Source organism: Malaclemys terrapin, chromosome 23 (assembly GCF_027887155.1).
Source record: "Malaclemys terrapin pileata isolate rMalTer1 chromosome 23, rMalTer1.hap1, whole genome shotgun sequence".
NCBI classification, from domain to species: domain Eukaryota; kingdom Metazoa; phylum Chordata; order Testudines; family Emydidae; genus Malaclemys; species Malaclemys terrapin.
In genome coordinates, this window is record NC_071527.1 from 14,698,239 (window position 1) to 14,709,383 (window position 11,145).

General features: G+C 64.4%; 1 protein-coding gene across 4 annotated transcripts in view; it reads left to right on the top strand.

Moving 5' to 3' along the window:
* LOC128828100 (adhesion G protein-coupled receptor E5-like) overlaps positions 1-9,390 on the top strand; it is a 39,878-nt gene extending 30,488 nt beyond the window's left edge. For 3 of the 4 annotated variants that reach the window (XR_008443157.1, XR_008443158.1, XR_008443159.1), the window contains 13 exons: positions 364-495; positions 1,324-1,373; positions 1,794-1,904; positions 2,298-2,472; positions 3,426-3,539; positions 3,764-3,996; positions 4,273-4,437; positions 5,361-5,552; positions 6,017-6,237; positions 6,637-6,703; positions 7,019-7,110; positions 7,570-8,367; positions 8,734-9,390. Coding sequence is in view for 1 of the 4 variants with exons in the window: in XM_054012470.1 (XP_053868445.1) it covers positions 364-495; positions 1,324-1,373; positions 1,794-1,904; positions 2,298-2,472; positions 3,426-3,539; positions 3,764-3,996; positions 4,273-4,437; positions 5,361-5,552; positions 6,017-6,237; positions 6,637-6,703; positions 7,019-7,110; positions 7,570-7,738; positions 8,278-8,367; positions 8,734-8,766 (1,844 nt within the window). In the remaining 3 variants the exon portion in view is untranslated. The remainder of the gene's footprint in view (positions 1-363; positions 496-1,323; positions 1,374-1,793; positions 1,905-2,297; positions 2,473-3,425; positions 3,540-3,763; positions 3,997-4,272; positions 4,438-5,360; positions 5,553-6,016; positions 6,238-6,636; positions 6,704-7,018; positions 7,111-7,569; positions 8,368-8,733) is intronic. The other variant, XM_054012470.1, reaches the window with a different exon arrangement.
* The last annotated feature ends 1,755 nt before the right edge of the window (positions 9,391-11,145 follow it).

Consider the following 11,145-nt stretch of genomic DNA (forward strand, 5'->3'; position numbering starts at 1 on the left):
CCTGTCCCCTCCTAGGCAGCCTAAGTCACTTCCCCTTTGCAGCTTAACTGGCTGATCGGGCCCCCGCCTGAACCCCGCTCTGTCAGGGCTGGTGCAGGGAGCGGATCGCAGGGTCCTGGTCTGGAAAAGGTTGGACCCCCCAATCTGGGGGGTGGGGGAGGGGTTGCGCTGCAAGGATTGGGGCACTGCAAATAGCAGCGAAGAAAGGAGAATAGAATGGGGAGGGGGGTTAGATGGAGCAGACAGACTGACCGACAGACCACGCCCCCTGCTATCGGTGGAAGGTGCCTCCATGGTCATTCACCCCCCCCGTGAGCCCCCAGCCATGCTGTGTGTGACACCCCCCCTGCTTTCCCCTCTCAGACATCAACGAGTGCAACAAGACCCGAGATATCTGCGGCCCCAATGCCACATGTGTCAACACCTACGGAAGCTACTGGTGTGAGTGCCGGGCCGGCTACGTCCCCTCCAACAGGAACAGGACCCTGTGCCAAGGTGGGTCCTGCCGCGGGGGGCATGGAGGGGACACCTGGGGGGTCTTGGCAAGGCCTGGGGTCCTGCCCAAGGGAGCAGTGAGCTGGGAACTGGTCTGGGACGGTGCATCAGCCCCCCTGCCCCCCATGGACGGGGTCCCTCTGGGTCTCAGCCCTGGCCAGGGAGGGCTCAGCCTCCAGGCCCTCACCTCCCCCCAGCCCAGCCTGTCCATCCACTGGGGTGTTTCCGGTTGTCTCACAGCCACAGCCACCAGCGTGCCCAGGTCTGGCTCTGGGAGCGGAGCAGGGCCAGGCTGGGGAGGGGGTGAGCAGGGCTGGCAGGGGCCGGGCGTCTCTCCCCCCAGCAGTGCCTGTATTCCTGCTGCAGGGCTGGATTCTCTGCCCTGGGAAGATGGCAGCAGGGGGCACAGTCTGGGCCTAGTGGCCACTAGAGGTCACTGTGGGGCCAGCCCAGGGCTCCCTGCTGGATTCACCCCCCACCCCCACCCCCACCACACACCAGAACCACCCACAGCTGGGGGGAGAGGGTTGAGGGGAGATACGGCTGGGATGATTCCACAGCCCCCGCCCCACCCCAGTGCGGCTCAGTCCCCCTAGGACGGGGAGAGGGGACGGTTCCTTTCACAGAGACCAGCTTGTGAGCAGAGGATGGGGACAAGGGGCTGCGCACCTGTGTGGGGCTGAGTGTGTGGGGGGGTCACTGCTCCCCCTGCTGGAGGGAATGAGTCCTGCTTTCTGTGCCTGGCTCTGGTGCATGCACTTACCCAGCCAGACCCCGCATTTCCCCCCCGCCGCCCATCTCTCACTCCTCCTCCCTTTCCATCCCCAGAGCTCACCTGCCCCCGGCTGCCGGATGATGACAACTCTGCCGAAGCCAAGGTGAGTGGGGCACAGACCCCGGGGGGGGGGGGATAGACCCCGATTCCCCTTTAGTGCCACGTTGCTTTTCACTGATCTCGCCCCACGAGGATTCTGGGGCCAAACTCGCCCCTGGGCAAAGAGCCAGTGGCCAGTCCCTGGAGCCCCTGCAGTCCAGCCTCGGCCTAGGCCTTTGCCCCGGGGTGATTCTCACCATCCAGGATCGGCAGCATCAGGCTGCTGCAACTCGCTTCAGCTTGCAACCGCCGTCCCCCCCCATCCCTGGCAAACGCCGTGCACCCCCTAGGGGCCAGACGGGGCATTGCCCGCGCTCCCTCTGGCGCCCGGCTTCTGAGCCGAGGGAGCCTCTCGGGACGGGGGGAGGTGGGCTGCGATTCTGTGATCTCTTTTCCTGAGCCAGGCCTGGGGCTTGTTTTGCAGAACCTCCAGGGCAGCTTCCCAGCACAGGTGGGACGTCTCTGCAAGGCGGCGCTGGAGGAGCTGAAGCAGATGAAGGCTCAGAGCGCTGAGTCTGTGATGGGGCAGCTGCAGGTGCCAAGCCAAAATTCAGGGCCTTGCTGGGTGTGTTCCCGTTAGGGGGAGGAATCGCTGCTCCTACTCGGATCTAGTCTCAGGGTGATCTATAGGGATGCAGCGCCTGGAACAGGAGAGAAATAAACAGCAGCACTGCCCAAAAATTCCCATGCCTGCCTCTCCAGGGGGCTCTGTGCCCAAGAAGCTAGCTCTCCTAGGTTCCTAGGCTAGACGGGACCATTGTGATCATCTAGTCTGACCTCCCAGGCAGTGATGTCAATTGCAGGAGAACTTGTCTTTCCTTTCAGGGGGATTGTGGGAACACAGTGGAGGACTAGCAATCTGCGAATGGGGGGTGCGGCTGGGGCTCAGGCACTGTGACACCAACACCCCCCACGTTTGCTTGGCCAGGGCTTCTTGGACATTCTGGAGAAGCAGATAAATCTGGTCGGGCAGCAGAGCGAGAGCGTGGAGTGGAGACACCAGATTGCAACGGAGCTGATGGCCATAGTGGAGAAGCTGCTGAGGACACTGGCCCTGATGCTGCCTGACAGCACGATCAGCGTCGCATCCCACAATGGCACAGGTCAGCACCTGGCCCCAGTTGGGCTTTCATCACCCGCAGCCTACGCTCCCGCCCCACTCCCCACAGTGCCCCCTGCTGGGAGACGGGAGCTCCCCCCCACAGCCAGTGCTCCCGCCCCACTCCCCACAGGGCCCCCTGCTGGGAGACGGGAGCTCCCCCCTGTGACTAAGTGGGAATGTTCTTAATGTTTCCTCTGAATACTGTGTGGGTGCCTCAGTTTCTGACTGACCCTCTGTCGCCTTGCAACTAATGGCCAGGCCCTTCCCCCCTGCAAGGGGATGCTAAAGGTGTGGGAGAACAAAGAGGTCAGGTGACCTCCTGGCCCGGGAAAGGAACAAAGCAGAGGAGGAGGGGCTGGAGGGGGTTTCAGTTGGGAGCTGGCTGGGGATGGGGAGTGAGGGCAGGTGTCGGTGTCTGGCTCGCGGGACCCCAGAATGGACCCGGCTGAGGGATCCGGTTCTCTGGACCTACAAGCTCTGTTTTAGCCCGTGTTCCTGTCATCTAATAAACCTCTGTTTTACTGGCTGGCTGAGAGTCACGTCTGACTGCGAAGTGGGGGTGCGTACAGGACTTCTGGCTTCCCCAGGACCCCGCCTGGGCGGACTCGCTGTGGGAAGCGCACGGAGGGGCAAATGCTGAATGCTCCAAGGTCAGACCCAGGAGGTGAAGCCGTGTGAGCTTCTTGCCCTAAAGACAGTCTGCTCCATGGGAGAGGAGGCTCCCCAGAGTCCTGACTGGCTTTGTGGGGAGCAGTTCCAGAGCATCGCCTGGAGACTCTGTGACACCCCCCACAGCCAGTGCTCCCACCCGGCTCCCCATAGCGCCCCCTGCTGGGAGAGACTGGGACTGGAGTAGCTGGGAGCTCCCCCCACAGCCAGGAAAGCACCTTGCCTACCTACAGGCTTCCTCTCCATGTTCTCTGTTGTGAGCCCTGGCTGGCATTGTGGTTGCAGAGCTGGGGCTGGCGGTCAGGCAGGCTGGGAACCAGAGCCAGGAGACGGTGACGCTGCAGCAGAGCAAGACGCAGATGGAATTAAAGTGGGCCGGAGACCCAGGGCAGAAAAAAGGTATGTGATCATCCCCTGTGCTGGGGTCTGTATAGCGATGGGCATGGGCAGGGCATTGGGAGCAGCAGCACAGCACTCCCTAGCGCCAGACTGGGGTGTGTAGGGAGACGGGGCATGGCCAGGGCATTGGGGGCAGCACCCCCAGCAGCACAGCACCCCTGGCACCAGTCTGCCCCAGGGCCCCTCCTGCCCCCCATTTCATCCGTCTCCTCTGTCTCTCGCAGGCTTCTTGCTGGCCGGGTTGCTGACATACCAGGGGATGAGCCCCATCCTGGACGGTGCTGTGCGGGTGGAGATGCCCAAGTGGGACAAGATCGGCCAGACGGGGAAGCGGGCACAGGAGCCCGGGCGGCCCAGCTACCGTGTGCTGTCTCCAGTGGTGTCGGCCTTCATCAATGACCCGAACCCCCAGGCACTCGGCCTCTCTGTCAGCATCCGCTTCAGCCACCCGGTGCCGGTGAGCCCCTGGGCTGGGCATGGGGGGAGGAGAGCCTGGGGCGCTGGAGGGCAGAGCTGGGCCCATCTCTAGTAACACCCCCCACCCTGGGCAGCAGGTGAATCCGCCTCCCACACAGGAACAAACTGATGTTCTGTGCCCTCAGCCCAGCCGCTCGTACCCCCCCAACCTGCACTCTCGGGGCCTGAGGAGTCCTGCCCCCTGTGCGGCCCCAGCCAGCCCCCCCCCCCCCCCCGTTCCTGCCCCCCCATTCCCCAAGCGTCTCTCTGTCCCCAGGAGAACAAGACTGACATGCGCCTCCTCTGCGCCTACTGGAAGCCTGACAGCAGGCGCTGGGCGACCGATGGCTGCACCCTGCAGAAGTTGAACACCACCATCACCCGCTGCCAGTGCAACCACCTGACCAGCTTCGCCGTGCTCATGGCCTTCTACGAGCTGGAGGTAGGCGCGGCCCTCGCTGGGGCCTCGGGGCTGGTCTGGTTCTGCTCTTCCCCTCAATCCTCCCCAGCGGAGCAGGAGTCACTCCAGATTCCCCCCAGAGTAAACCCATTCCCCACTGGCAGGCGGGGCCCTGGATCTGATCAGGGGCACAAGCAGCCCCCGCATCCCCAAGGGCACAGGGAGACTCCCCAGGTAGCAGCGACCGACGTGCCTGCATGCCTGGCCGGGAAACTGGGGGGCAGCAGGGGCAGGGGGCTCACCCCATTGCATTGCAGGGCAGGGAGCGTCCCCATCCCCATCACACAGAGCCAGAGAGGGGTTAAATGCCTCAAGGAGATACGGAGAGGTTGACATTAGAGCTGGGAATTGAACCCAGGAGTCCTGACCCCCAGCCCCCTTGCTTTGACCCCCAGACCCTGCTCCCCTCCCAGAGCTGGTAGAACCCAGGAGTCCTGAGCTGCAGCACCTTAGCCACAAGTGCGTCCGTCTGCTCTAAAAGCAGCTCCCTCCTGGGCAGGGGCTTCCTCCCGCCAGGCGGGGGCGCTCTGCTCTCTGCTCCGGGGAACAGCCCCGGCCCCTCGCACTTTCTGGCGCCCCCGTCCTGCAGGGATCGGTGCCAGGGATTCCCCCTTGGGTGGTGGTGACCCTAGAGCCCCCTCGGCTTCCCATGGCCCTGGGGCTGTGGGTCAGCCCCTCGGGGGGGAGGGGAAGGCTGGGCAGCATCGAATCCATCTGGGTGGCTGGACCCAGCCAGTCACTGGTTCCCGCAGGCTGCCCGGTGTCGCCACTAGGGGGCTCTCCCAGCCGTTTCGCAGAGCGAGGCCGACAGGCTAGTCTGGCTATACCCTAAAGCCCGGCCTGGCTGCTGCCTTGGGGGGGGGGACCCTGACTAACCCCCTCACCCCACCCCACCCCCGGCACAGGACTGGACCCTGGACCTCATCACCAAGGTGGGGCTGGTGATCTCGCTGCTGTGCCTGCTGCTGTCCATCATCACCTTCCTCTTCTGCCGCGCCCTCAAGGGCCCCCGCACCACCATCCACCTGCACCTCTGCCTGGCGCTCTTCATCGCCTACACCGTCTTCCTCACCAGCACCTCCAGCACCGGCAACAGGGTACCTGGCTCTCCCCGCCAGCCTCGGGCCCAGTTCCCCGCAGCGACCCCTGCTGGGAGCTCCCCCAGCCAGCCTCGGGCCCCGCTCCCCACAGCGACCCACCAGCCAGCCTCGGGCCCCGCTCCCTGCAGAGACCCCCGCTGGCAACTCCCCCCAGCCAGCCTCAGGCCTGGCTCCACGCAGCACTCCCTGATGGGAGCGCCCCCCCAGCCAGCCTCAGGCCCCGCTCCCCACAATGCCCCCTGCTGGCACAGGCTGGGGCGGGAGAAGCCAGGAGCCACCCCACAGCCAGCAGTCCTGCTTTGCTCCCTACAGTGCTCCCAGTGTCTGGGGCTGGAGGAGCCGGGAGCTCCACCCACAGCCAGTGCTCCTGCCCCGCTCCCCACTGCACCCCCTGCTGCCAGGGGCTGGGGCTGGAGGAGCCGGGAGCCCGGCCCTGACGTCCCACGTCCCGTTGGCTGCAGGTGGTGTGCGGCGTGGTGGCCGGGCTCCTGCACTATTTCTTCCTGGCCGCCTTCTGCTGGATGTGCCTGGAGGGCGCCGAGCTCTACCTGCTGGTGGTTCAGGTCTTCACCCCCCACGGCCTCAGACGCCGCTACATGTTCCTGCTGGGCTACGGCGTGCCGGCCCTCATCGTGGGCGTCTCGGCCGCCACCTACAGCGAGGGCTACGGCACGGCGCGCCAGTGAGTCACCGGCCTGGGGGGGACAGGCCCAGTGCTCGCGGCCAGGGGCTCGAGGGGAACATGGCACCATGCCCAGGCAGCACACGGGGACAGGAGCAGCTTAGCCGGGTGTGCCGCTGTCATCTGGCCCACCAGGGGAGGGGAGGGGTGGGCCCCCATGGGGCGGGTGAGGCCAGTGTGAGGGAGGGGGGCACCCTCCTGCCACTTGGGCCAGGGGCAGCTTCTGCTCAGGGCCACAGCCCAGGACACTTGTACAACACAAGGACGCTCCCGAGCACCAAAGCGGGGGGGCTGTCTAGTCTCCATCCCCCACTCTGCCGGTAGCGGGAGCAGACCCCACCCTGCAGTGCCCCCTGCTGGCAGGTGAGTGACTGACCCGTGTCTGTCCCTCCCCCACAGCTGCTGGCTCTCGCTGGAGAAGAAATTCATCTGGAGCTTCCTGGCGCCCGTCTGCAGCATCATCGCGGTAAATCCCCTCCCCCAGCCCAGCCCCATGCCAGCGCCTGGCCCCCTGGCCGGCCCCTGAGGGCCTGGCTGGCGGCTGCCCTCGCTTCTTTCCCCTGCCACCCAGCCCCAGCGCCAGGGCAGCTGGTCCCCGCACTTGTCATCCCCCGTCCCCCCCCAGTCCCCAGAGGCCGAGCTGGGTCACTATGGGGAGTGGGGCTCCCCCGGCCCAGGCCAGGGGCTGCCCCATGGGCTTCACAGCTGGCAGATCCCATAGCCCCCACCCCTGGGACACAGTTGCTCCCCTCCCAACCCGCCTCTCCTCTGCCCCCGGCAGGTCAACGCCGTGATCTTCGTGGTCACCGTCTGGAAGCTGTCGCTGAAATTCGCTGACATCAACCCCGACATGAGCCAGCTGAAGAAGCTCAGGTAGCGGGCGCGGCCCCCGGGGCAGCAGAGACCCTGGCACTGCCCTGCTGCCCCCTGTCGGGGGAGGGGGAGCGGGGGGGGCACAAGAGGGGTGAGAAGTCATCCCACCATGTGTGGGGGGAGGGGCGACCGGGGAGAGGGGCCCACATATGAGTGACATTTTCCCCCACCGCCTACTGGCTGGGGGGCAGAGTCTGGGCAGGTGGGGCTGTGTGCAGGAGATGTCAGTCACATGCGGGGGGAGGGGTGGTTCTGACTCAAGGGGCGGGGCCCTAGGAGAGATGGGGAGGTGGGGCAAGCCCTCAAGGGGCGGGGCCCTGAGGAGGGCGGGGAGGTGGGCTGTGACTGAGGGGTGGGACCCTAGGGGGACAGGAGCTGAGGCTGAGGGGCGGGGCCCCAAGGGGAGCTGGGCCGTGGCTGAGGGGCGGGGCCATGTGACTGGTTCCCCCTCCCCCGCAGGGTGCTCACCATCACGGCCATCGCCCAGCTCTGCGTCCTGGGCACCACCTGGATCTTCGGCCTGTTCCAGTTCAACCAGCGCAGCCTGGTCGTCTCCTACATCTTCACCATCCTCAACAGCCTGCAGGGGCTCTTCATCTTCCTGCTGCACTGTCTGCTCAAGAAACAGGCCAGTCCCCCCCGAGCCGGAGCTCAACCCCTGCCCCACAGCGCCCCCCCAGGAACCCTCCCAGCTGGCGCTCTCCAGCCCCTCCTCTGGCCTTTGTCTCTTTCCCGGGCCAGGAGGTCGCCTGATCGCTTTGTTCTCCAACACCTTGAGTTAGCACCTTTGCAGGGGAGGGGCCCAGGAGACGGGGTGTCGGCCATTCTCTGTGCAGACACCATCACACTGGCTCTCTCGGGCTCTGCAACAATCGCACCCCCTTATCCCACCACCTAGATACTTGAGAAATGCATAGGGGAAACTGAGGCACCCACACAGTATTCAGAGAACATTCCCACTTCGTCTTACCCCGCACCAGCCAGCGCTCCTGCCCCACAGTGCCCCACACTGGGAGGTCCCTCTGGTGGGAGGGGCTGGGGCTGGCTTTGCTGAGAGCTCCTGCCCTGCCTGGCAAGTTCCGGGCCCTTGTCTCCCTACAGCTGAGACCCCACCCCATGAGCTCCCCTGTGCCGTGGAGTAACCAGCCCTCTCCTCTCTCCTGCCAGGTGAGGGATGAGTACCGCAGGTGGCTGAGCTGCGGCGGCCTCAAGAGACCAGCCAAGTACTCCAAGTTCTCCAGCTCCAGCACCACGCGGGTAAGGGGGGCCGGGTTGGGCTCCACAACAGCGCAGGAGCCTTCTGCCCTGCAACCCTTCCCCGTCCCCCGTCCCCCACTGCCCTCCTGCTACAGCCCCCACAGCCAAACCCCACCCAGCAAGTGCTCACTGCCTCCTGCCTGCGTTTGGGAGGGGGGGGGGTTAGAAGAGAAATGAGGCAGAGCTGGGCTGAAAAGGAATTAGAAGCCAGAGAGAGGGGCTGGGAGCACTGGGGTCTGTCCCCAGCTCTGGGAGGGGCTGAGAGCCAGGATCCCATTTGTCATTTTGACTCACCATGAGGCAGCCTGGGAGTAGGGGACAGTGGGGGGTCGAGTCCTGCTCTAACCCCCCCCCCTTTCCCAGCAGGGGTTCCAGCCGTCACAGGATTCGGGGTTGTAGCTCTCTTGCACTCAGCCCATTTCCGGACACCACAGCTTTGCACATGAGAAAACCCGGCCCCCTGCCCCCGGCCTGGCCCTGCCCGTGAGCAGAGACCCACCACGCACCCGGACTCGCCGCATGCAGATGCTTCAACGGTTGCCCAGCGGAACCTGCCAGGCAGCGGGGGGCACCGTTACGCTGCCCAGCTGCCCCCACCCGCTGGGCACTCACCAGCCCCAGGCCTGCGCCCGGCCAGCATCGCCAGCAATAGCAACGCCAACAGGGCAGCCGCTCAGCTCCGACGCGACGTCCTCTGGCCACAGGGGGCGCCTTTCCCTTTGGTACGACCGGGTCCCCGGCCCCGCCTGCGGTACGACGCTGGGCCGGGCTGAGCGCGGGCAGTGGAGATGAATCCAGCCAGCAGTGATGAACCCCTCCCCAGAGGACCCCGCCCCTCCCCCCAGGCACTGCAGCACCAGCCACCGCCCTTGGCTTCGATGACGGTACGACACGGCCGGAGCTGAAGCAGGCAAGCGGCCCCAGCCTGCGGCGGTCCCCAGGGCTCGGCTGTCTGTCTCACTGGGGACACTGGTTTTAAAAATGATCTTTTTAAAGTTATTAAAATATTAAGTTTTGTGGCTTTTTTTGTTTAAGTCGATTGCTTCCTTGTCCATTTCGGCCCCGGCTGCCTCAGACTGTGGACAGCCCACTCCCATCCCCTGTGCGCCCAGGAGGGATAGAAACCAGCTAACCCCCCCTCACCCCATCTTTAACAATGTGTTTCTCCTCCTCCTCCTCCCGCCAGAAGCCTCCATCCATCCCACCTCACCACCCCCAGCCTGGGCCGTGGGGCCAGCCCGGCTGAACCTGTGAGTCTCAGAGCGGAGTTTGTGATCAGCCAGAGCGGGACAGGAACGGGGTCAGATCACACAGCTGGGGCTAGAGCCCCCATCCTTGAGTAGCAGCATGGCCCAACCCCCTGCCCCCCAGCACCCGCGCTAAAGAGCAACTCTGCTGGTTTGCACCAGCTGTCGATCCTTTATCCATCCGTGGCCTGTGCCACAAGAGGGCAACGCACGCACCTGCACACGCATACTCAGCCGTGCATGCGCAGAACACAGGAGACCCTGCACACGTATGTAAACATGTATGAATGTGGGAACACGCATGCACACGCCAACAGGGAAACACAGATGCACTCACTGGAACACACACACCCATGCGTGCCCATGCACACACATAGGAACACACATGCAAACATGCCCGCATACGTGGGACCACATATATGTACCCATGCGCACACACTCTCTGATTGCATCTCCCAGTGCAGCTCTCCCTCGACTCTCAGAGCATTGGCCTGGATTTACCCCCAGCTCCGGATCTGGGTTTACCCCAGGCCCGGGGAAGCTGCGCAGCAAAGATGGGCCGAGGGTGGCACCAGGTGGTTGAGATGGGAGTGGGCGTGGGACAAATTTCAGAGCAGGTGCAAACACTCCGGAACCGCCCCCCTACCCCTGGCTCAGAGGACCCAGCGCTGGCTGGCTGCCATCAGGAACTGAGGACATTCCCAGCACTGGCCTCGGGGCAGGTAGGGGATGGCAAAGGCAGGAACATCTCCCCTCTTCCCCCAGGCCTGCATCCCTGTCTCTCTGCTGCCCTCAGCTGGCAGGAACTGGGCAGGTTGGATGGGAGCCCCTCTGGGGCAGCGCAGGGGGCAGGCGGGGCTGAGAGCAGGGAAAGGCCTAGGGCTGCCAAGGGCATGAGGAGGAGCCCAGAGGGTCCCCACAGGTGGAGCTCACAGGTTCAGGTGGAAAGGTCCCACAACCCGCTTCAGCTCATCCTACCAGACTCCGCCCCCCAGCTCGATAACGACCTTCTGTGCTGGCAGAGGAACCCCGGCTCGGATCCCGGCTGGAAACCCGCGTGTGTAACACACATCGGGGGTCAATGGACACACCGGCCATGCTAATGCAGGAGGGATGTGAGCTGGTGCTGGAAGAGACACCCCCAGCGTGGGGCCTGGTCCTGCCTCCCCCCGGCTGTAATGGTTCTTCTTCGAGATGAGTTGCTCGTATCTATTCCAGTTAAGTGTGTGCGTGCCGTGTGCACGGATGACGGAAACTTTTCCCTAGCAGCTACCCGTCGGGCCGGCTGGGGAGTCCCCTGGAGTGGCGCCGATATGATGCTTTATATAAGACCCTGCCGGCCCGATCCCCTTCAGTTCCTTCTTACCGTCCATGATGATTGTTGGAACGTGGTCTCTTGTTATCAAGTGCTCCACTAATCCCTAGCTTTCTCTTATCTTAGTAGTTACCTTTCTAAGTTAATCGTTGATAGTGTGACGGGTTGGATCACAGAAACCCCCTTGGGAGCTGCCACCCGATGTGCAAAGACTAC